Below are 25666 nucleotides of genomic sequence, written 5' to 3'. Positions count from 1 at the left end.
TACCTTCTATCTTAGAATCAATACTACGCATTGGTTCTAAGGCTTCAGAAGAGTGGTAAGGGCTAGGCAATGGAGATTAAATGACTTGCCCTGGGGTCACAGAGCTAGGAAGTGTCTGAGGTGAGATTTGAACCCAGGATCACCTGCTATTTCTCATTTAATTTCTTTTGCTGACACCTAATATATGCAAACTATGATGGGGAAAGTCCCAATGTGGAAGGGATAACTGTATATTATTCTGAGAAGGGTCCTAAACTTCACCAGATTGCCTAAGGGGGCCAAGACACACTAAAGAGATGAATCCTGACCATTCAAGCAACCATTCTCCTCAGGTGGATTTAGGCTTAGGAACCTGTGACAATCTCTCTGGGCCTAAGTTTTTCCATTGGTTCTACTGATTTGAAAGGGTTGCTGTGAGGGTCAAATAATAATAAACCCTCACGCCTTCATGAGATTTGACAGATATAACGTGTTTTCCCATTTGATGCTCACAATAGGTCTGTGAGGGAGACAGGATAGGGGTTGTTATCCTCACTTTGTAGATGAGAAAAATAGGTACAAGGAATTAACCAAAGTGATGAAGCTGGAATTTGGTGGAGCCAGGACAAGAACCCAATCTCAAGGATCTTTTTACTGTGGTTCCTTTTTTTTTTAAGTTTGGCAAATTTTAATTAATTAATTAATTTAGAATATTTTTCCATGTTTACATAAATCATGTTTTTTCTCTCCCGTCCTCCCACCCCCTCCTGTAGCCAAGGAGCAATTCCACTGGCTTTTACATGTGTCATTGATCTAGACCTATTTCCATATTATTAATATTTGCATTAGGTTGTTTAGTCAGTATGGTTTTTGAAAGGAAAACTAAGCCACATAATAGATGCTGCCAACATGGCTGTACAAATACAAGATATTGTTATTGGGAAAACCCAAGCCTAAGAATCAAGAAATAATCAAACAGCCTCAGTGTGGCTGGTATTGTGTTCCTGCTACAGGAGAGTGCTAGACTCAACTCAGAGAGCTATCTGGAGCTGATTGTTAAATTTTCAGTGTGAGCATTTATACCTCATAAATGGGCTACATAAAATATAACATAATGATAAAAGTAAAAGTGCTACAAATCAAGACTTGGTTGTTTTGTTGATCGTCTAGATTCAAGAGTGAGAGAGAAAATGTCAGTAATGCAGATTAAACTTAAAGATGTGTCACGCACTCATAGAGCTGGTTGTTAAATATATTCCTGCCCCATTCCCACAATAGGCTTACCTCTTCATGATGTGCTTTCCAATCTCCGTGGAGCCTGTGAACCCAATTTTCCTCACATCTGGATGATCTGATAACCTCTGCCCAACCAAGGAACCTGTTCAAAGAAGGGGCAACAGAATATGAAAGCAGGGCTTCTTGAGGTCCCTGAGACCCTGAAATGCCCTAACCCAAGGACTGGGGAAGATGGGCTTGCTTTGTTGGCAGGCAACACAGTTGAGAAGCTGGCAACACTCGCTTCATTTTTGACTCCAGGCTGACATCTCACTTTAACCAGCTGGGATGCCAATGCACAAGGAAGGCCTCAGGGCTAGGGGGCAAAGGGAAGCCATCCCTCCTTTTGGGGAAGCTTTCATCCAGAGAAATGAAAATGCCAGGCCAAGTTCACTTAGGCAAGCCAAACTATCGTTCCAGGAGTTATCAGAGACTCTAAAGAATTCCCTGTGGACAAAGGAGAGTTGCTTTAATGGTGAAAGGGCAGCTTAATAGAGGATTAAGAGCTACAGGGGACAATAGAGGTCATTTCCTCTTCTTCAAGAGGAGGAAATCAAAGCTCAGAAATGTAAAATAATTTGCCTGAGAGTGACCATGTAGTAAGTAGATAAGCAGGGATTTGAACCCTGGGCTTCCAGTCCCCAATTCAGAGCTCTTCCTGTTGCTTTACTCTACATATTAACTGCCTTCTCCCAATTATTAGCTAGTTGGTATGTCCCTTGTGGGTAATGAAGGTATTTATGGACCTCCTCTGCTCCTATAGCCTCAAGTCACTTAACCTGGTTTGCCTCAGTTTCTTCATCTGTAAAATGAACTGGAGATGGAAATGGCAAACTACTCCAGCACATTTGCCAAGAAAACACCAAATGAGGTCATGAAAAGTCAGACAGGACTGAAAAGACTGACCACCCACCATAACCAAATTGGAATACACCTTCCTGAAAGAGTTTGGAGCAGAGATGGTGAGCACACGGGTCCCACAATACTCATGAGTTCTGCCTGAACCCAATTAAAATATGGTTGAGAAATATTTAACAAAATAAATAACAATGAAACATAAATAATATTACTTTTAAAAACTGTCAACATGCGGGCTGGTAGGAATTCTTAATGAACCAATTAGTGGTTTCCTTTTCTTCCCAACATTGACATTTGAAGACTTGAGATAGTATCAAGAATGGGATGGCCTTAAGAATGGAAATGGTTCCTCTTTGCCTTGAGGAGGGCATGTGACTCCTGTCCTTTAAGGAATGAGGTCAATATAGCCTTTGATTTATTCCTATTTAAAGGGTCTGGATTTCCTGAATGAAGCTGAAGGCAAAGGGAACAGGAAAACACAAAGAACTGGATTTGGAAACAGAGAACCGGGGTTCAAATTTGATCCTTCAGATTAATATCTATGGAGCCTTGGGTCTAGTTCCACCATCTCTAGCTTTCTCCTCCTCTGTAAAATGAGGGATGGGGCTAGATGACCCCTTAAGAGTCCTTCCAATTTTCAATCTATGTTCTTATGAATTATTACGAGAGAGAATATGGTGTCATAAGTAGGAGGGCTGACCTTGCAGTCTGGAAGACCTGGTTTCAAATGCTGCCTTTAATATATATCAGCTGTGACCATGAACAAATGGCTTAATGTCTCAATGGGTTGGGCAACTTTCAAAGAGAGGGAGTTTTCCCTATTGGGTGTCCCTGAATGAATGAAATCAAAGGTCTAGACCAAAAACATAAAACAAAACTCTCAGTGAACTCTCTGTTTCAGTGCATTCTGTGCACAGACATCCAAGATTTCCACTAACACCTCCTCTGATGCCTCAGTGTGCGGGGAGGTGACCCTGTGCTTTTGATCTTGGCTCCTTGTAGACGGATGAAAGGTGTAGACTGAACTTGGTGCCCTGTAGACTGATATGCGAGCAGGGCACGTACTTTGGCAGATCCATCCAATCTGGAAAGGCTCTGAGGAAGGGCCCTAGGGAGGCTGGTTGTCTAAGGTCTTGGATATCCCTGGAGAGGCTTATTTCTAGAGGATCATCTGTCAGGTGATGATTTCTGCAATCACTAAAGACTAAAGTAAGTCCTGGTGGGGATTTTTACATTGCAAGGAGTCTCGTTATGAACAAAATAGGGTCTTTTTTTAAGATTTCTAGTTGGTATCTTTGGAATGGGTTAATTCACTGATTTTGGATTGGAAGAACCCTCAGAGACCATGTGGTCCAACCTGGACCTGAAGGAGAGCTCTTCCAGACAAGGAGTGATCCGGCCTTGGCCTGAAGAGTGGGGAGAAGACCCTTCACTTCTCCTGGAGGAGTCTATTCCACTTCAAGAGAGCATTAGTTGTTAGAAGGATTTTCTACATATCGAGCCCCACATAAGTCTTTCCTGAAATATTCCCCTTTATTCCATTTTCTGCTCTTTAAGGTCAAATAGAGACAGAGATTAGACCTATAATTTCAATAGCATAGGTTCTCATTTTTTGTCTTAAAATGTTGTCTAGCGCAGTGATGGGCAAACTTTTTAAAGAGGGGGCCAAAGGAAAGGAAATGCTCATCTGTCATTCTGTTTCTAAGGCAACTCTTTTGAAGTTTCATTGTATTGTATCCTACTCATTGTATTCATCAGATTAGGAATAATGTTGTGGGATCAGATAGAACATTTCAGGGGACACATCTGGCCCTCAGGCTGTAGTTTGCCCATCAATGGTCTAGAGCATTGAGACTTCAAGTGACTTGTTCAGGGACACACAGATGGTATATGCTGAAGGTAGGACTTGAACTCAGGTCTTCCTGGTTCCAAGGCCATTTCTATTGACTTCCTATACTATGGTTTCCCTTCTAGGTGGATCAAACCTAATCCATTTTGTACATGTTGTTTTTCAAGCATTCCAGTCGCGTCTGTCTCTTTATGACCCCATTTGGAGTTTTCTTGGCAAAGATACTTCAGTAGTTTGCCATTTCCTTCTCCAGTTCTTTTTTCAGATGAGGAAACTGAGGTAAAAAAAAAAAGGGCTAAGTGACTCGTCCAGAGTCACACAGCACAGTAAGTGTTGAGGCTAGATTTGAACTTCCTGACACCAGGCCTGGCACTCTATCCACTAGGCCACCTTAGCTGTCCATATACTACACCTGAATCCTTCAAATACTGAAAAGAAACTTATCATGCACCCTCTAAATCTTTTCTTCCTCAGGATATACTGACCCAGGCCTTAAAACTGATTCTCATATGTCAGCTTTCGGTCCTGGTCCCCCTCCTTTGGGTGTAATCCCCCCCTCCCAGCTTGCCAATGTCCTTCTATAGAAGGCAAAATAGATGCCAGGATGGGGTACCTAAGCACAAACCCAGTAGCCCCAAATATACTCCCCTCATTCTGGACACCATCTATCTCTTAAAGCAGCCTCAGATTGTCCCCAATGCCATCCACCATGGCTTAGAGAATCAGAGAACAAAGTTCTCCTTTATTTGGAATTTATTCTGAAAATGAATCTGCCATGATGGACTTGGTTTCCCACCTCAGAGACCTGCAGATCTATTTCTGTCTCTGAAGAATGAGCAGCCATTTCTCAATGGCAAAGGGGATCAGCATGTGCCAATCCAATATTCCCCTTCTGCTCAAAGGGGAGCAAGCAGATGCCAATTCATGTTTGCTCTGCCAGGGCAGACTTCGGCTAGCAGGGGATAGTTAGATACTCTCTGTGGGTGAGGACACAAGAAATCAAATCCTTGCTCCACCACTGATGGATGATCATGAGCCTCTGGGCAAGTTGTATATCACTGCTCTGGCTCTTGGTTCCTCTTTTTGTGAAATGGAGAATTGAATGAGTTCATCTCACTCATCTTTTCCAGCTCTGATAGTCACAGGACCTTCCTGTTTGCTCCTGCCTTCTAGGGACTATATGCAGAAGAAGGGGGAAATGGGATTCATATGAGGGTTGGCCTTCTCTGTAGCAATATGTAGTTTTATTTGAACAGTACAAAAAAATATCTGTCTCACTGCCTGAAATTCTGCCATTAGAGCTCATTTCCTTTGGGTATCCGAGCACTTAATCTCAAAGTCCTTTAAAACCTGCTGTGGTAGAAAGAGGACTAGACTAGGCTGTCTAGTGTCAGACCTTCCATCTCCATTCTACCATTGAGAAGCTGAATGATGATGGATAATTCTCTCTCTAAAACTTTGGTTTCCTTTTATGGAAAATAAGGAGACTGACTGATCCAGACAATTCCTTAGGGTTCTTCTTTCAGACCTAACATGCTAAGAGATAGGAATGGTTCTTATGGGGTGTTCTGTAGGCTGGTATACAGCAAGCACTTAATAGGTACCTATTAATTATTTCTTGCTTTGGGTCTTTGAGGTTGAATGCTCCTCAGGGCAACAAAATCAGGAATAAGGGGTGAGAGAGTTCTTTCCTACTCTGTTCCTTGAGAGTTGTAGTCTATAATGCCTTTGGAGTTGAAGGACTTGGGTTCAAATCCTTCCTCTAACACATTTGTGATCTTGGGCAAGTCATTTAAAATCTTGGGGCCTCAGTTTCTCTAAGTCTTAAAGGAGAATTGGAAGAGATGGCCTCCAAGGTCTTTTCCAGCCCTAAATCTGTGATTCCCCAGTACTATTATTTGTCATTATGGCATGCTGCCTTCCTAGCCATGGGATTTTAGGTTAGTCAGCTTCTCTGAAATACCCTTTCTCAGGCTGTAAAATGGGATTATACCTGTCCTGTCTCACAGGGCTGTCTTAAGCACAACAAATGAGCTAAGAGGTGTGTGAATGTGTTTTGAGAACAGTAAATCCCTCTACAAATAAGGCATCACTATCATCACTGTTATTGTTATTAGCATTATTAGGTAAGCCGGTGACAAAACTGGGCTGGGATCCCAGGACTCTTGGATCCCTTCCCCTGGGAAGATGACATTCACCTCACCCTCAATCCTGCAAATTCTCAGCCAGTGACAAAGTCGAGGAAGGTAGAAATGAAATGCAAGCCAATTCAGCTACCCCAATCCAATCTTCCTTTCAGCAGAAGTCAGAAGGCAGAGAGGGGGTGCTTTTGGGATGTTGGAGTTTTAGTTTCAATTACCCCTTTGCTGACAGATGTGTTGGCATTGCCCCAGATGGGTGGGAAAGAATCATTGGAGGAATCGCTGGGCCAGATCATCAGGGATGTCCCACCGCCCCCATCTTCCCACTGGCTCCTGGAGGGCTGCTGAGTTAATTAAGGAAGAAATAGAGCAGCTAGACCGTGGCTGGATGTAATTCATCATTTGTGTGTGTGGAGAGAGAGCCATCATTTGGACCAAGAAACGTTCAAGGGGAGAGTAGGATAAATATGGGCCTGGATTCTGGAAACAGCAGGTCTGGGTAGAACCTTAGAGATCATTGATTCCCAAAGTGGAGAAGCAATTATTTTTATAGAGGAGTAAACTGAGCTTCAGAAAAGGGAATTCCCTTCCATGTAAGGTCATTCTGTAAGTTAGTAGAAAAGCCAGGAGTAGGACCTACATCTCCTATTTCCCATTTCAGTTTTTTCTTTGCTACTCCTTTGCTACCTTTCTCAAATTTAGAATTATAACATGTGACTGTTAGATGGGACCTCAGGGATCTAGCCCAATCTCCTCTTTTTACAAATGGGAAAACTGAGGCCCATTGACTTATTCATGATCACACTGCTGATACACATCAGAATGTAGACTCAAATTCAAGTCTTCAGGTCTTCTCATTACAAATTTAGTGCCCTTCTTTTTCCATTATACCCTCCTTTGTACACAGCTCCTAGCCCATAGCAGATGTTTTATAAATGACTATAAGATCATAGATTCAGAGTTGGAAAGGACCTTAGAAATCACTGAATCAATCACCTCATTTTATAGGAAAAGAACTGAGGTCCAGAGAGGTTAGGTGACTCACCCACTATCACACAGTTCTTCCTGACTCCAAAGCCAGTATTCTCTCTTATGTATGCTTCCTGGCCCCTCAATATATATAGCAGAATAGACATGATTGTACATAGGATGGCAGGTGAGAATAGACTCAGGTTAATTTTCCTTGAGCTCCCAAGTGGTTGAAATGACTTTGGATTCCTCTGCATTTTTTGCTTGTGGTTAACTTTCACCTGTCTCTTCTTTATCCCTCACTTGCCCAATAAATTTATTTATTTATTATTATAGTAATTGTAGTAGTAGTAGCAGTAACAGCAGCAGTAATAACAGTAGTAACAGTAGAAGGAAGAGAAGGAGGTAGTGGTGATGGTGGAGGAAGTAGTAATAATAGTAGAAGGAGGATGAGTAGTGGTGGTGATGGTGGTAGTAGGAATAGTAGTAACAGTGTCATCATCATCATCATCATCATCATCATCATCATCAAAACCACCCTCTCCTTTTCCTGGTCAATCTTTTCCCAAGGTCAGGTTCTGGGTCATTTGAGACCCTCGTGGGACTTTCAAACGGAGATGCAGCCCAGTTGAGATGCCTTGCCTTTTCTGCATGAGAAGGGAAATAGAGAAAGACTGCCCCATCCTGCTGCCCCCTTACCTGATCCAGGTAGAACATTCACCACGCCTTTGGGAATTCCAGCTTTCACAGTCAGCTCTGCAAATTTCAAGGCAGTCAGTGGTGTCACCTGGTGGTATAGCAGAGAATTGCAGAGTCTCAGACCCACTGGCCATCCTAGGCAGCCTCCTCTTCTATTTTATTCCACACTTTATATACAGAAAAATGGAGCTATCATTTTTTGCTGTGATTAAATGGTTCCACTTGAGAAAGCAAGCTCATACTTTCCTCTTTACCAGGATGCCCTCCTCTAGCCTCTCCATCTCTCCAAAACCTTCCCATTTTTCAAGGTCCCATTCCCTCATCTCCTACTTCAGGGAAACAGAGAACATCAGAACTTTGGCACAGAATAGTAGAAAGAAGGCAGAAATAGGAATCCAAGGATCATGGTTCAAATTCAGGCTCTTCCATTTATTACCTTTGTAGGGGGCTGATCTGGTCAGTCTCATGAAACTATTACTACGTGTGACCAGGGGTTTGGGGGTGGATGTTTACAAGGCTCTCTACATATTTTTACATTTAACCTTCATTATTAGCTTTTCTCCATCCCTTTCTTTCCACCATATCAGCCTTAACAATCCTTGCACTTCTCCTTAATGTGACTCACCTGTGCTGGCTTGATGACCAGAGTGTTCCCAGCAGCCAGACAGGCAGCAGTCTTCCAAGAGAGCATCATTAGGGGATAATTCCAGGGAATGACAATGCCACAGACCCTAAACACCAAGGTAGTCAGGCATGAGTCCAGGCCAAGCTCCTTCTGTCATTCTATTCCAGCTCTTTCCATTTTCCCTGCCTCCCTTCTGCTATCCTGATATTCTACCCTGAGAAACCTGGCAAGAAGCCTAGACACAGATCCAGAAGACCTGAGCTCTAGACTTCCCTCTGCCACTAATCATTGTGAGTCACTTCCTTGTTACTGGCTTCATTTTGATCTATAAAATGGAGAGGGTTGACTGGATGATGTCAAAGATTCCTTTCACCTCAGACAAGTCATCTTGCTTCTTGCACTCTCAGTTTTCTTATTTGTCAAATGGGCTGGTAGGGCGCATATGACATACTATGATTCTAATCTTCAGGATGACCCTATCAATATTGGAAGCTGTTTATTGGTCCCCATCAGCCTTTAGAAACTCCTTTGAAATCTTTGTATTGTAAGGTTTCCACCACCCAGTATACACTTAACAACTTTATTTAAGGAAGGCTTCAGTTCCTTAACCCAAAGGAATGAGGATCTAAGGATGGATGTGGAATGAGATGCAGGAAACCCCCAAAAAGAAGGCAACGTGCCTACATTGCCAAAGAAGCCATTTCCAGAGTTGCTTGGAGATAGTGAGAGTCATTTCTGGGCAGGTGGCATGCCCAGGTCTCTTTTAGAAGTATGAAGGGAGGAGGCAGGTAGGTGACTCAGTTTAAGCCTCAGTCTCAGATTGAGAGCCAGGCCTAGAGACAGGAGGTCCTAGGTTCAAATCTGACCTCAGGCACTTCCTAACTGTGTGACCCTGGGCAAGTCATTAATCCCCACTGCCTAGTCCTTACTGCTCTTCCACCTTGGAATCAATACACAGTATGAATTTTAAGATGGGAGATAAAGGTTAAAAAAAAAAAAAAAAGAAGCACGAGGGGAGTAGAGGACAGGGATCAGCCTCTCTTAAAGTGAATGCTCCAGTCAACTGGCCCCCTTTGGAAGACACTGGCATCCCTCCCAGGATGGGCTTAGCTTAATTGTTCTGATTAGCTGTATCCTCAGAGAGTTAGAGGAGGTCATAGATACAGAGTTGGAAGAACCACTCTTCATTTAACAGATGAGGAAACTATGGACGAGAGGAGTGAAATGAATTGTTTAAGATCACACAGCTAGTAACAGAGCCAATATTTATAATTAGATCCTATGACATCCCATCCAGCCACTGCAATAATATGAAGTCTTTTCTGGTCCGTACCCTCTCTCTACTCTTACCCGCTGCCCAACCCAGTTTGCTAGTACCTCTTCCCACTAAAATTATCTTTTTTTTCTCTTGAATATAGACTTTGCATATATTTATGTGTGCATATTATTTCACAAATAGAATGTTAGCTCCTTGAGGTCAGGAACTGTGTCCCTTTTGTCTTTTTATTCCTAGTATCTAGCACAGTGATTCCCAAAGTGGGCGCCACTGCCCCCTGGTGGGTGCTGCAGTGATCCAGGGAAGTGGTGATGGCCACACTTTTTTTGTAATACATTCTATTCTGAGTTCAATAAATAGTTTCATAATTTCCAGGGGGCACTAAGTAATATTTTTTCTAGAAAGGGGGCGGTAGGCCAAAAAAGTTTGGGAACCAATGATCTAGCACAACACCTGGCACACAGTAGGAACTTAATAAATGCTTGTTGATTCTTTAATGGACTGTTCCATCTTGGCTCTAACAAAACTAGGGTTACAATTAGTCCCAAAGGAGACCTCCCATTTGGCCAGGTCCAATTTTATGACAATCTTGCTACAAAACCCTCCTGTGACAGCACCCCAATGCGTGGGGACTCACCCAACTGGTTCTTTCTTGGTGAAAGTCAGGTTCCGGTTAGGCCTTGCTTGGTTAATGGGGATGGTGGTACCCTGGAAATCAAACACAAAGATATGTCAAGGTTTTCTGTCTCCCTCTCCCTTCCCCCTGGCCTAGCAGGGGCATATCATCTATTGATCTCAGGAACTTGTTCTCAGCTTGAGAGTAGGAAGTCAAGCATCCCTTAAACTAGAACACAGGAACTAGTGCAGGAGAGGCTGTGAATTGTAATCCCATCTTTCTTTCCTCAGTCTCTTATGAGACCGTTCAGGTCTTCTTTGCCTCCATTGTCTTCTCTGTAAAATGGACTTTTGTAATCTGAAGTTCTTGTCTACAATAAAGACTTTGCGGACTTGCTTCCTTATTGGCTCAGTGCAAGATTCTTTGGAGCAGGAAGATAATCCCAGGAAAAGATGGTGGCCTCTGGGTTTGGTAGAGGAATAAGTCGTTATGGCAGGTATTTGCTGTGTAGTGGTAGATGGTGCTTAGGTTTTTCTCCCAGAGCTTCTGCCACTGGTAAAAGGTTAGAGTGGAATATGAGCTCTACGGGAAGATGACTAACCTATACAATGAGATTGTGGGAATCTATCCTGACTAGGCCATTTTCTTCTCAAAAAAGTCTTGTGTGAATCCTTGTTTCCTATCAAAGTATAAACTCTTGACTGGCATTCCAGGCTTTCTGCAATCCAAACCCCACTCTCCCATCCAAATTTATATGATATATATCACATGTATGATATAAATTTCATATTCTTCTCTACATATCCCACATTCTAGAACCTTCGACTTTTTGTTTAGGTTCCCATCCACACTCTTTCTCTTCTCTCTGCCTTTAGTCACCTGGTTTTGTTGTTGTTCAGTCATCTCAGTCATATCTGACTCTCTGTGACCTCATTTAGGATTTTCTTGGCAAAAATACTGGAGTAGTTTGCTATGTCCTTCTCCAACTCATTTTCTTAACCCTTATGTTCTGTCTCAGAATTGATTTAATTCTAAGGCAGAAGAGTAGTAAGTATCAGGCAATGGTTTTAAGTGACTTGCCCAGGGTCACACAACTACAAGTATCTAAGGTCAGATTTGAACTCAGGTCTTTGAACTAGGAACTTGAACTAGGCCTGATGCTCTAATCACTGTACTACATAGCTGTCCCTCTCCAGCTCATTTTCAACAGATGAGAAAATGAAGGCCAAAAGGATTAAGTAACTTATACAGTCACACAGGTAGGAGGCATCTGAGGCTAGATTTTAACTCAGGTCTCCCTGACTCAAGGTCTTGTGCTCTAGCCACTATACCACCTCGCTGCCCTAGTCACCCAGTCCCTCATGCCCAGAAATGAGCTTCTCTCTCCCCTCAACTCTATCTGCGGGTGTTCATCTTATTCTATGATTTCACTTCCTCCACAAAGCTTTCCTTAAAACCACCCTATACTCAACCCCAAGCTGGGAGTGTTTTCTTGATCTCCAAATTTCTCCCAGCACTTTCAGCCAGACAGATTTAAAGCTAGAAGAGATCTCAAAGGCCACCTTGTCCAAACCCATCATTTTACAGAAAAGAGAAGAAGGCCCAGAGAGTTAAATGATTTGTACAAGAACTGGGGATTTGAAACTGTAGCCTCTAACTCCAAATTCAGGGTTCTTTCCATTGTAGAAACCATTCTGCTTTCCATGACCTTTCCTTTATGATCATTGTACTTTTTCTTGTATCATAGCTATTTATATGCATCCCTGCCTTCATTAGACAACTTCCATGATAGCAGGTCCTACGTTGTTTCATCTTTTTGTCTCTAATAATGAGCTCTGTAATTTAGTAATTCAGAGTAATTCCATGTGAACTTCTTTCTATCCCAGGCATCTTGCGGTTCTCCATCCTGAAGGGCACAAGCCACTAAACATCTGGCTTGGGCAGACGGAGACTTGTGAATCACCTTCGTGCACCAAGGAGGCAGAACCCTTTAGCAATGGTGTCCATTCCTCTTCCCCCATATCCTCAATCTTTCTTTCTTTTTTTTTCCAGGAGACCTTGACCTGATTCTTAGGAGGTTCAGACTTTAAGAGAAAAAGTCAGATTGATGTTCAGACCTGACGGATCTCACCTGAATTTTGTCACACCAGCCTGCAAAATAGCGGAATGTTTGGATGGACATGCCCACATGTGTCTTCAGAGCCAACGTGTACACTGCACCCGAGTCGATAGCTTCGATGGTGGCCAGCTCTTCCTGATGTTTCTCCATGAGATCAGCTAACCTGGACAAAACAGAGGAAAGGAAAAGGAATCATCAGTTTTAGCTTGCTCTCCACCCTTTCACCACCATCTTGTTTTCTCTATCTTCCTTGTCTAAGATGCCTCCCACATCTTCCATGAAGCGTCTTCTAACAACTCAGACCTATTGATCTCTCCTTCCTCTGAAGCCCTACCATGGGAAGAATCCATATCACACGTTTTAAGTCTTAGAATTATGAAGGGAGGGGGCAGCTGGGTAGCTCAGTGGATAGAGAGCTATGCCTAGAGACAGGAGGTCCTGGGTTCAAATGTGGCCTCAGATACTTCCCAGCTGTGTGACCCTGGGCAAGTCACTTGACCCCCATTGTCTAGCCCTTACCACTCTCTTCCGCTTAGGAGCCAATATACAGTATTGATTCTAAGACAGAAGGCAAGGGTTTAAAAAAAAAAGAATTATGGATGGAAGATCATAAGTCTGGGAAAAACTCAGTGGGTTTCTAGTGCTACTTTCTCATTTTTATAGAGTGGAAAGTTACACGATTTGCCTAGGGTCCCCTAGGTTAGGTTAGTGGCTAAAATGGGACTAGAACCTAGATCTCCTAACTCAGTCTGGTGCTCTTTCTATCCAAGTACATCATTCAATTTTGTGCTGTCTTGCAAGATTGATATATGTGTGTGAAATGTCCTTTTGTAGTGGTAAGAGTATTCATTTACTAGTTAGAATCCTGGCTTGACTTACTAGCTAGCTACCTTGGGGCAATCGTTCTCCCTCTTCTCAGTTTCCCATTCTATAAAAGGAAAGGATTCTTCCAGTTCTGACACGTGATGATTTTTCCCATCTTAACTATTAGCAGTCTGGGGACAGAGATTGGGTCTTGTATATCGTCTTGTCCCCAAGCCCGTCTTTCTGCAGAAGGGCAGATCTGTGAGACTTGGAGGATGGCCGAGTCAGAGATTAGTTCCTGAGGGGACCCTGACACCTTGTGGTAGAGTGAAAAGAACCCTGGACCTGGAGTCCAAAGTCCTTCAGTCTTTAGGCCTTCGTTTTCTCATCTGTAAAATGAGGGATTTAGGGTTCGGTGATCTCTAAGTTACCGCCCAGCTTGGGGCCCGAAAGCCAGGGGGTTTAGCTGATTTCAGAACCACCTGCTGGTGTCTACAAGCCTTGGGAAGCAGGTCAAGCCATGGAGAAAGGGAGCAAGACTGAAAATATTTTTAAGAAAATCATTTTGTAATGAAGTGCCTCAAGAATTTGTGAGACATACCGATAACTGTCCAAATATGACCCGTTTCTGTGGATTGATGTGTGTATGTTTGTATACGTTACGTACATATAGAGATGATCATTTTAGGGCACCGAACCCCACCTCCTCAGGGATGCAGAAGAGAAAACCGAGCCAGGGAATGCTAGACGCAAGGCCTCAGCACGAGTTAACAGCAGAAGCTCCCTTGCTATGGGTGTGGGACCTCCACAGACCGGCAGACACCAATGATTTGGCAGGTGGGGGAAGCTAATTTTATTAAACTATGCCTTCTCTCTTTAATTTTCTGTTATAAGGGGGAGTGATGTCAGGTGTTGGGGGTACAGGGATGGGAAGCAGGAGGATACATTGAGAAATGAAGATGATGACTGATACAAATTAAAGCAATGACAAGTGGTGGCGGCAGTAGCAGCAGCAGCAGCAATTTAACAAGGTAGCTAGAACCCAAAGCTGGATCTTCCAGTTCCTAGTTCAGGCTTCTTCTCACAGTTTGTAAGGTTTCAAATTAAATTTTAGATTTTTCTAAGAACAAAAATCTATTTTTCTCTTTATACCCCCAATGAAAAAACAAACAGGGGGCAGCTGGGTAGCTCAGTGGAATGAGAGCCAGGCCTAGAGATGGGTTCAAATCTGACCTCAGACATTTCCCAGCTATATGACCTTGGGCAAGTCACTTGACCCCCATTGCCTAGCCCTTACTGCTCTTCTGCCTTGGAACCAGTACACTGTAGTGATTCTAAGACAAACAGTAAGGGTTTAAAAAAAAAAAAAGAACAAACAAACAAACCCAATCCTTGGAATAAATATGCATAGTTGAGCACAACCAATGATCACGTTGGCCATCTCTCTGTCTCTTTCTTTCTCATATATTCTATATGCAATGTATATAACACAAATATACATACACATCCCCATGATCACATTTCCTATGTCTCTATTTCTCTGTATAAAATGCACACACACACACACACACACAAGATATACTGTATATAGTATGGACCCTGCCCCAAATGATCACATTGGTCATGTCTCTCTCTTGTATGTATCTATATCTACATCTTACATCTACATCCACATCCACATCCACATCTACATCTATATCTATATCTATATCTATATCTATATCTATATGCATACACCTATACACATACACCTATATACATCTATATATTCAGATATTGTCAACATGCTAATTTTTTTGTATTTGTTATATTATACACATAGAGATATGCTCTACATGCTATATTATTTATACAGTCAACCCTCCACTTTTTTTTGGTTTGTTTTATTTTTAAACCCTTACCTTCTGTCTTGGAGTCAATACTGTGTATTGGCAAAAGAGTGGTGAGGTTAGGCAATGGGGGTCAAGTGACTTGCCCAGGGTCACACAGCTGGAAACTGTCAGAGGCCAGATTTGAACCCAGGACCTCCCATCTCTAGGCCTGGCTCTCCATCCACTGAGCTACCCGGCTGCCCCCTCAACCCTCCACTTTTATGGGAGTCATGTTCCAAGAAAATGGCACAAAAGTAAAAAATGTGAATGTCGATACATTGAGCCTTTGGGACGTAGGGGGGCGGGTCCCTGAGACCACCTGAAACATTAATGTTTCTCTAAAGAGCGCTGAAGAGACTCTTTTCAGCATACAATTCTTTACAACAAAACATTCATTCTCATAATATGAACTTTGCCTATTACCGTAATCATGAAATAACAGTAAAAGGCAGGGGAGAGGAGGGCGACGAGGGGCTGGATGGGGAAGGGCAGGGGCAGCAATGTCAGAAGAACCCCAAGGTTAAAAGGGGAAAGGGGCAAACGGCTCCCTTTAATCTTCCTTTGGGTTCCCTGGTCCCATATTGCCAGACCTGGGAACTGCCCCCAGGGGCAGCTGGGCAGGGGGGAAGTGGGGCGCTCACTGCTTCAAGCACCATGGAGAGGGCAGGGGGGACCCCCGGCTCATTTAAGCACAAACACGGCCACTTTTCCATTTTTTCAATCCCCTCATCGTGCATTTGAGAGGTGACTCGGGCCCTTTTTGGAGCAGATTGATGAACTCTTGGATGAATAATTTTGTCTGTTTCCCAGATGCAAACTTGGGCATCGACCTTCTCTCTTTTTTTCTTTATTGTCCAGCACAGTGATGGGCAAACTACAGCCTGTGGGCCAGATGCGCCCCCTGAAATGTTCTATCCGACCAGGGGACAGTATTCCTAATCTGACGAGTACAATGAGTAGGAGACAATACAACGAAACTTGGAAAGAGTTGCCTTAGAAGCAGACTGACAGAGGAGCATTTCCTTTCCTTTGGCCCCTCTTTAAAAAGTTTGCCCATCACTGGCCCAGCACATAGTTGCGAATGTGTGAAGCCGCCAACTTGGAAGTGAAAATGAATTTACTAAGGAATGTGTAAAGTGGTGGAAATGTGATACACACACACACAAGTGTATAGACGTAGAGATGGCCAATGGGATCATTTGTTTTGTGTGTGCATGTACATGCTTATGGGTACACACACGCATGTATACACACATGCATACATTTTGCGTTTTGGCTCGTTTCCTGGGAGGTGGGTAGAATGAATCATCCCTGGCCCTTCTGGAGGCTGCTTGCAGTCACTCCTGGGAGAACGCCACCCCCCGCTAGACACCTGCTAGCCAGCCTTCTAACACCCCCCCTTCCCTGGGCACCTCGAGAGGACACCCCTGGCAGCTGCGGGAAATGAATTCCACTTCCAAGCTCTCTGGAAATGTATTTGGACAAATGAAGAAGCGGTGTGTCTGCATGTTGGCATAATTCCTTGTGAAGTGCTTGACAACAGGGCTCGTGCTACGCATCTGCTTGTTGGTCCCCTGGTGCCTACCAGAGCCTCTTTCTGCTAGTGTGAGTTTAATAAAAACTGACTGATGCCATCGACTGATTCATCACATAGAAGCACCAGGTGGGATGGGGTCTACACCACACCAGAAAGCAGGCTACCTTCTCAAAACTCCAGACCTGCCATCCCCCCTTATGAATGTATTCTTTCCTGCCATGTACCCACTGGAGAGAGGTTTTTTTTTAATCTTTTTTTTTTAAACCCTTAACTTCTGTGTATTGGCTCCTAGGTGGAAGAGTGGTAAGGGTGGGCAATGGGGGTCAGGAAGTGCCTGAGGCTGGATTTGAACCTAGGACCTCCCGTCTCTAGGCCTGACTCTCAATCCACTGAGCTACCCAGCTGCCCCCCTTTTTAAAAAATCTTAAACCCTTTAGCTGTCATTAATCCCATCCCTACTTTTCCCCCTCTTAAGTGGAAAATGGCATTCACCAAAGAGCATAAAGGAACAAATCTTTCTTCCATTTTAGGATGGGATTGCCTCTTTCAGAACTTTTTTGCCATCTTTTCTTCCTCATCTAGCACGCAGCTACCCCTAGACACCTCCACCCTGGGGCCTTCCTCTCCTCACGGGTGACTCCCCCTTCCCAATTCCCCTTTATACGTCATCTTCTCTCATTAGAACGGAGTCTCCTAGTTGGTAGAAACTGTTTTGCTCTTTGTATTCCCCAAAGGAGCACAAATGCTGTCTGTTTAAGTGATCTTGATTGATCCATGTATCCATCTCTCCTTCTTCAACTTCTCTAAGATAATCTCAAAGCCTTTATTTTTTCCTCTTAGAGACGAAGACCCTTGAGAACTCAACCAGTTCTTGACCTTTGCCACAATGGTAGCCATTATGAAAATCAGCCTGACACAGATACCTGGGCCAAAAGGAACCAGGGCGTGTGTAGTCTTTTAACTCTGTTTGCCTCAGTTTCCTCATCTGTAAAAAATGACCTGGAGAAGGAAATGGCAAAGTATTCTGATATCTTTGCCAAGAAAATTCCAAATGGGGTCATGAAGAGTCAGACGTGACTGAAATGAGTGAATAACAAAAAGGGGAGGGTGTGTGTTGCTGGAATGCTTTGGAGGCTGGAAAAGTTTCCTCCCCTAACATCCACTTTGGAAAAGCAGTCACTTTGGGAAAAATGAAGGCAGGTACACTTTAAGCCCTATCAACTACTATCTTGGGAGATTAATCGACAGCAAGACCCTCAAGGGAAGGGGGAACAGGAGGAGGGGAGAGGAAGAAGGATTAAAGGCAGGAATGGAAGGAGAAAGAAAAGAAAAGATGGGAAGAGTGCCAGAGTCGAATAGTGTGTCAATTCACAGGTCTGGCCCTGCTTCTAAATGCCTGCCAGCCTATTATTTGAAGCTAATGAAAGCCTCAGAGATCATCTTACTCAGATCTGAGAAAGTAAGGGAATAGGAGGCCCCTTGCATTCTGGCAGAGATGAGAGTTGGAAGGTGTCCCAGAACTCACAGGGATCATGGGATTTAAAGCTAGGTGGGACTCTAAAGTTCATCTAATCTAAATCTCGCTTTTTATAGCTGAGGAAACTGAGGCCCAGAGAGGAGATTTGCCCAAAGACACATGATAATTTGTGTCAGCACCAAGAGTAGAATCCAGATTGTCTGACTCCCAAACTGGTGTGGTTCCTAATATAACACACTTTTCAGGGGTGCTAGGAAGGTCTTGTGGCCCTGCACCACTCCCCCAGTCCCTCCTTCATTCATTGAGTGGTTTCTGAAATTCTATTCTTAGAGTTCCATCTCTTTAGCTTGATCCTTGTTAAAATACCAATCCCATTGGAAGGGTTATGTTCTGAGCTGTTCTGTCTACTTCAGTATGAACTAGGACTTCAGGGAAGATTTCTCAGGGGGGTCTGGAAGAGAGAGTTTAGGGGCATTAAGCACTTGGAATGAAAGGAGAGACATCAGGAAGGAATTCAAAACCAACCTCGTCTTTCTCTCCAAACCTGCTTCTCCTTCTGACTTTGCCAGTTTTGTCTCTGGTTCCATCATTTACCCAGTCTCCCACCTAGGGTTATCCTTGAATATGAGACAAGATGAAGAAGTCCCCCAGACCTATAGATTCCACTTTTTAAAAACTTCTCTTGTGCCCATCTCCTCCTCTCCATTCCCATGGCCACTGGTTCATTGCCAGTGCTCCTTAGCACCTGCCTAGACCATTGTAATAGTTGCCTGATAGATTTTTCCACATTTATTTTTTCCCTTTTCCAAAATATTCTTTATAAGGCACATTTACTTTATTTATATCTGGCTATGACTAGGTTGTAGCTAGGGGGTGCAGTGGATAGAGTACTTGGCCTGGAATCAGGAAGACTCATTTTCCCAAGATCAAATATGACCTGAGACATTTATTAACTATGTCACCCTAGGCAAGTCACTTAACCCTGTTTGCCTCAGTTTCCTTATCTGTAAAGTGATCTGGAGAAGGAAAAGGCAAGACACTCCAGTATTTTTGCCAAGAAAACCCCAGAGTCAGACATAACCAAAATGACTGAACAATGAATGAAATGACAAACGGTAACTTCCTATGAAGAAAATCTTCAATGCGTCCCTATGACTACCTGGTAAAGTTTAAAGTTCTTTTCTAGATATTCAAGGCCTCTCTTAATATGGCGTCACTCTGTCCTTCAAACCTTTATCTTACACTTTTTTCCTTCACATATTCTAAAACTCCAGGAAACTTGGATTCACCTTCCCAAATGTTTGTGGGGCTTTCTAGCCTTCACGTCTTTGCTCAAGCTGTTACCCATAAAGAGATTTTCACTTTTGCCTTCATATTCTTAGTGCTTGGCACATGGCACCTAGTCAGCCCTTAATAAATGTTTATTGAGCTGAATTGAGTTATTGGAATTTAATAAGACAATGCCTAGCACAATACTCGAATCACAATAGGAGCTTGACGGATTGGTTGAATGACTGGATTAAATCCATGGGATACTGGGGACATAGCAGTCTAACAGCCATTTCACAGTCACAGGCCATTTGAGACATATGGCAGCCTCATCTTTTACTAAGGCCAATGTTCTGTTGTCCACAGAAGGTCCCATTTAATGCTAGGGTCTAATTGTCTATGTTCTATGTTTTAGAATGAACATCTCATGTTCTATTTTTTAAAGGTCCTTTCAGTTCTAACATTCTGTGATCTATAGGCTCTTCCAACTCTGATATTCTACTTTCCACGAGTTCTACCAGGGTTAGGATTAGAGTTAGGGTCCTTCCTAGCTCTGACACTATTTTAAGAGTCCTTCTAGCACTAAGGGTCCTTCCATATTCTATATAATTCTATATTCTCAGTGCCCTCCTGCCTATGTTTTAAGGCATTTCCAGCTTTGACATTCTAGGTTCTGTTCTATATTCTAAGGAGCCTTCCATCTTTGACAAGCCTATGTTTTAAGGTATTTCCAGCTCTGGCATTCTAGGTTCTAAAGGCCCTTCCAGCTTTGACATATTATGATTCTGAGACTCTTGGTTTGGTAGATGGAAGTAGTTGACATTTCTCATATTTTCCCTCGTTGGTAATTTTTCTCTGTATAGGTCCTGTATTGCTAAGTCCACTGGTTTTCCAGGAATAGTGGTTACCTTCTGGCTGAAGGGAGGGCCTGGACAGGAAAGCTCTGAGTCCCCCTTTCCAGTGCTTTAGGTCTGAAGCCCCCACCCTCCCAAAGATGAGGAAAGCCATCCCACTTACTTGTATAGGAGCCGTCCCCTATCTCTGGCGTTTATCTTCCCCCACACTCCATTCTCGAAGGCATCTTTGGCTGCAGCTACGGCTTGGTCAACATCAGAGAGCTGGGCGAGCGACACTTTGCAGATGGCCTGTGAGAAGCAAAGACAGACGCGAGATTTCCTGAGTGGTTTAAGGCTCAGGCCCTCTGTCACTAGGACCTTTTGGGGGCACTTAGGCTAGACGTGGTCTGACTGGCTCTCCTCTTCCCAGCTGAGGTAAAACGATAAGGAAGAACTGGGAAGACTGTTCTGGTTAAGTCACCTATTAGCTCTGTGACCTTGGGCAAGTCTCTTGGGACTTTAGGATCATTTCTCCAAATCTGTGCTGGCTATTTTAAACTCTGTTTCCCCAATGAAGTGCGTGCAAGCCACTTAGGGCACATTCTTATCTTTTCCCAGATTTTCTTTCCCTTTCCCAGCTTGCAAAGTTAATAGAGTATGAACCCTGCTAGGAAGAACCGAATTCAAATCCAACCTCAGACAATTAACAGGTGCATGACTCTGGGCAAGTCCCTTAACCTCTGTCTGCCTCAGTTCTCTCCACTGTAAAATGGGGATAATAATGGCACTTACCTTAAGAGGTTGTTGTGAGGATCAAATGAGATAATATTTGAAGAGTGCCTGGTCCATGGCAGGCCCTTAGTCAATGTTTACTTCCCCTCCCCATGTGACCTTAGGCAAGTTATCTAACCTCTCTGGGTCTTCCTCACATTGTGATAGTACTTTATTGCTTCAAAAGAATAATTTTCTTTCTTGTCTCAGTTGAGTCTTTAATCGTTGCCCTATAAGCTTAGGAGTGTAGAGATTATCATCTTGATTTTACAAATGGGGAAACTGAGAGAGACTAAATCATTTACTGAAGGTCTCAGAGCAAATAAGGGATGAGATACAAACCAGCACTGAACGGGAAGAGGAGAGGAAAGGGTTAGGCAGTCCTGCCAGGACTCACGGTCCCATCTGTTGGGTTGATGGTTTCGTAGGTCTTAGCTCCTTCGGCATCCACAAACATCCCCTTGATGAAGAGTTGGTGAGGCATACGAATGGTCAGGTTGTTGATGGACTTCTCCACCTGGGAAGAAAAGAGCCTAATTGACCCTCATCCCTTCGAAGCCTGAGATTTAGGCTTCAACTCTCTTGTTTGTTCTTTTGGACAAAGGGGATGGTTGTTATGGCAGCTGAGGTGTGGGGAGAATTGCTGACAGATGGTCAGTGATTCTCAGCTTTTCCTGCTAACTGTGCTGTGGGGCCCGGGTTACAGTTGGGGGCTACACTAGCTTCCATCTGCAAAAATTCCTAGAGTGCATCATAGTGTCCGGCTCCATAGATCTGAGGCAGCCTGAAGATACTTGGACCATCAATCGCTTTGGGGTTGTCTTGCAAAGACTTTCATACAACTTTGGGAAATAGAAGTTAGGAGGAAGAAAAAGAGAGTATCACCTTCTCTCAGCTTTCTTATCTCCCTGTTCAAGGACAGCAACAGAAAAGATTTAGTGGCATAGCTGATAGAGCGCCATCTACACAGCATGAGCTCCCATGACTCCATGACTATTATTGCCCAATCAAAATGAAATACAAAAGGAAGAGGCTTCTCAGGTTTTCACATGGCACAAGGCTGGGAGAGAAAGCCAACATGTTGGCAACAGAGTCAGGATCTAAAAGAGTTTTTGACAGAATGGAACAGTGGACTGAAACTAACAGAAAGAAATATAATAGGGATAAATGTAAAGTCATATGTTTGGGTTCCAAAAATCAATTCCCAGCAAAGATGGGGGAAAGAATGGCTAGATAGCAGTTCATTTGAAAAAGATCTGGTGGTCTGAATAGACCATTAACTCAACCCAGATCAACAGTATAATAAAAACAACAATAAAAAAAGTAAATGTAGCCTTCAGGTAAGGACAAATTTGTTAATAATTAGGATTATTCAAAAGTGTAATGGGTTGTTCTAGAAAATAGTGGATTTCCTCTTGATGGAAGCCTTTAAGCAAATACTAGAGGGCTAATTGCCAGACATACTGTAGAAGGGATTTTTCTTCACATATGTACTGGACTAGATGGTGTCTTAAGGTATCTACCACCTTTGAGGCTCTAGGATTCTTTCTAGCCATTTTCCATTCTTTTATTTTTTTTTAAAACCCTTACCTTTTGTCTTAGAATCAATACTGGGTACTGGTTCCAAGGCAAAGAGCAGTAAGGGGTAGGCAATGTGGGATAAGTGACTTGTTCAGGGTTACAAAACTAGGAAGAGTCTGAGGTCAGATTTGAACCCAAGACTTCCCATCTCTCAGTCTGGCTTTCAATCCATTGGGCTACCTAGCTGCCCCACAATTTTCCATTTTTAAAGAAGACAGGAAACTTTCCCTACAGTGTGGCACACTGGGGAGGGGAAGTGACTAGATTTGGTGTCTGAATCCCATTTTGCCATTCATTGCTTTGTGTGACCTTGCACAAGTCATTGGACCCAAGCTTCCTCATGTGTGAAATTAGAAGTTTGGATTAGATGACCTCTAATGCCCTTTTAAGTTCAAAAGTGTGCAATCCTAGGTGGAGAATGTAGCATTTGGCTATGCTATTGGATAATAGGGGGATTCAGTGCTTCAGGGGATCTCAGCAATTTCACATTTACTGCCTGCCTAGAATACAAACTTTTAGACAGAGTACCTTGGGATTAACTTCCAAATGAGCTTATATCAGAGAAAAAATAACAAATTTGAAAATAAAATAGAAATAGAAAAAACACAGAGTTTTTAGGTAAAGGTTTCAAGTTACTGAGTAGAACAAAATGTGAATGAAACAGAGCAATCAGTTTTTTTTCACTCTCTATAATGAACTTTTTCATCTTGTACCCTGGTTCAAAACTCTGTCCTTTCTCAGACCTTGGATCATTGGAGGAACACAGTGTCAGGACTTTTTTCTTCCTATATCATTCAATTAAGTACAAATAGGATATATAAGGTTCCCCTAAACATACTCCTCCTGTAAAAAACAAACAAACAAAAACCCCATATCTTCTGCCTTAGAATTAATACCAAGTAAAGGTTCCAAGGCAGAAAAGCAATAAGGCTAGACATCTGGGATTAAGTGACTTGCCCAGGGCCACACAGCTAGGAAGTATCTGAGGCCAAATTTTTTCCCCCACGAAGGAAATATTTATTGAGAAGATATAGCAAGAGCAGAAATATAAATATATATTGCCCTCCAGTGAGCTGAGGCATACTTTCCCCAATGTACCTGGGGGTTGAGGAGAGTGGGCTTATATATTTTTAAAATTTTATTTAATTGATTAATTAAGAGGATTTCTCCATGGTTACACGATTTATGTTCTTTCTCTCCCCTCCTCCCACTCCCTGCCGTAGCCACTGTGTAATTCCACTGGGTTTTACACGTGTCATTGATCAACACGAGGCCACATTTGAACCTGGCTCTCTATCCACTGAGCCACCTAGCTGTCCCAACATATTTCTACTTTAATAAGTCACAATATCCCTAGTGGATACAGAGAATAAGGCCATGGAAGAAAGGAATCTTAAATGCAGTTCTTAGACTTCTCTAGAAATGTTGATCCCGGCTGCCATTTTGGATTTGAAAGAAAATGAGTGCTGCCACCATATGGGGTTTGTGTAGAAGGTATCCTATTACTTTTTGGAGAAGGCATGCTTTACCACCTACATAGTCTATGGCTTGTTCTTCCTCGCCATCTTCTCCTCTCAGTTTTCTAATCAGCATCTGGATGAAGTCCCCAAAGGTAGTTGCCATGTAAACATCTTCATTCTCTAATTCCAGGCCATTGCATTGCAATTTCACTTCTTCTATAAGCCTAGTAAAAAGAAGTTCAAGAACACATGACAGACTTCTCCAGAAATGTTGATCTCAGCTGCCATTTGGGAGAGCAGGATATGATCTTCTGCATATACCTGCATCTGCAGAGACCAAGACTAAAGCTAAAGTCTAGCGAGATGGCACTGACCACCAGTCTCCATCATTCTCCTTACCAGCTCCATCATTGTCACTATCATCTTCCAGCATGTTGGACTGTCCTCCCATAGACTATGGGGCTATACTACACTTGAATAATAATTATTAATAAGTAATTGGTAATAACGGACTGCTTAAAAGTTTGTAAAATACTTTAGAACAGCTCATTTCTCTGCTATCTCTTCTGTCTTTAAGGACTTTCTGCTCCGGAAGGAAGAAGACACCAAAAAATACAACTATCAGTCATCATGCAAACAATGAACAGAGTTAAATGGCCTATAAATATTAACAGCAAAACCAAGGGTCACACTTGCTACAATGGGTGTTGGGCAATAGGGAGATCTGGGTTAACTGAAGAAAGCTTCTGAAGGAGGTTTTGGATTAGGATTTAAAAGGATCTGGAGGCCATATTTTAAGGGGGATCCTGACAAATTTGAATATGACCCAAAGTAGGTGGTCAAGGATAGTATCAGGAGGCTGTGCTATGTGAGGATCAGTTAAAGACTGTTTAGCCTGGAGAAAAGAAGATAAGAGCTTGGTCTTTGGATATCTGAAGGATCATGTGTTAGATATTATTATTAGATTATTACATAATTGATAATTTTACAAAATGTTATATGTAATTATAAATAATAAATTATATTTATAATAATCATCAACATAATTATATATATTAGACATTAGATTTGGATATCTGAAGGGGAACATTTCATATAACTCTAAAGTTCCTTCCATGCGCAGAATGTGGCGACTGGCTGCACTATTGATTGGCAGTTGGATATCAGAGCTTAGAATAGAACTAGGACAAATTTGGATGAGGGAGGGAGGGTGTTGTCACAGGGGGAAGAGTTCAGATCAGTGGAAACAGAACTCTTTTTAAAAATGAGCACTATCTTGCAATAGAATGGACTAGATAAGGGGTGGCTAAGTGGTACAGTATCGGACTTGGAGTCAAGAAGACCTGAGTTTGAATCTTGCTTCAGACATTATTTGTACGGCCTTGGATAAGTCATTTAACCTCTTGTCTGCCTCAGTTTCTTCACAAGTAAAATGAGGATAATAATAGCATTTGTAAAGTGCTTTGCGAACCTTAAGGTATTATATAAATACTAGCTATTATTATTGTCTATCAGCATAATCATTACTATATTTTTGTTGTTGGAAGTATTCAAGTAGGCGCTACATGACCATCGTGTCAGGGATGATATAAAATAGAAGTTTTATATCATATCCACTTCTCCCCTTTGACAATCTGACAAATATCTCATTTGT

General features: G+C 42.7%; 1 protein-coding gene across 1 annotated transcript in view; it reads right to left on the bottom strand.

Annotated features, from left to right (window-relative positions):
- ALDH1L1 (aldehyde dehydrogenase 1 family member L1) overlaps window positions 1-25666 on the bottom strand; it is an 83803-nt gene that overhangs the window by 19868 nt on the left and 38269 nt on the right. Inside the window, exons 10-18 of the mRNA XM_044676128.1 lie at window positions 24089-24236; window positions 21369-21488; window positions 20382-20509; window positions 12419-12569; window positions 10309-10379; window positions 8396-8501; window positions 7771-7858; window positions 1264-1357; window positions 445-499 (exon numbers count right to left, since the gene is read on the bottom strand). Of these exons, the coding sequence (XP_044532063.1) occupies window positions 445-499; window positions 1264-1357; window positions 7771-7858; window positions 8396-8501; window positions 10309-10379; window positions 12419-12569; window positions 20382-20509; window positions 21369-21488; window positions 24089-24236 (961 nt within the window). The remainder of the gene's footprint in view (window positions 1-444; window positions 500-1263; window positions 1358-7770; window positions 7859-8395; window positions 8502-10308; window positions 10380-12418; window positions 12570-20381; window positions 20510-21368; window positions 21489-24088; window positions 24237-25666) is intronic.

Source organism: Gracilinanus agilis, chromosome 1 (genome assembly GCF_016433145.1).
Source record: "Gracilinanus agilis isolate LMUSP501 chromosome 1, AgileGrace, whole genome shotgun sequence".
NCBI classification, from domain to species: Eukaryota; Metazoa; Chordata; class Mammalia; order Didelphimorphia; family Didelphidae; genus Gracilinanus; species Gracilinanus agilis.
This window is presented reverse-complemented; position numbering and strand designations above follow the sequence as displayed.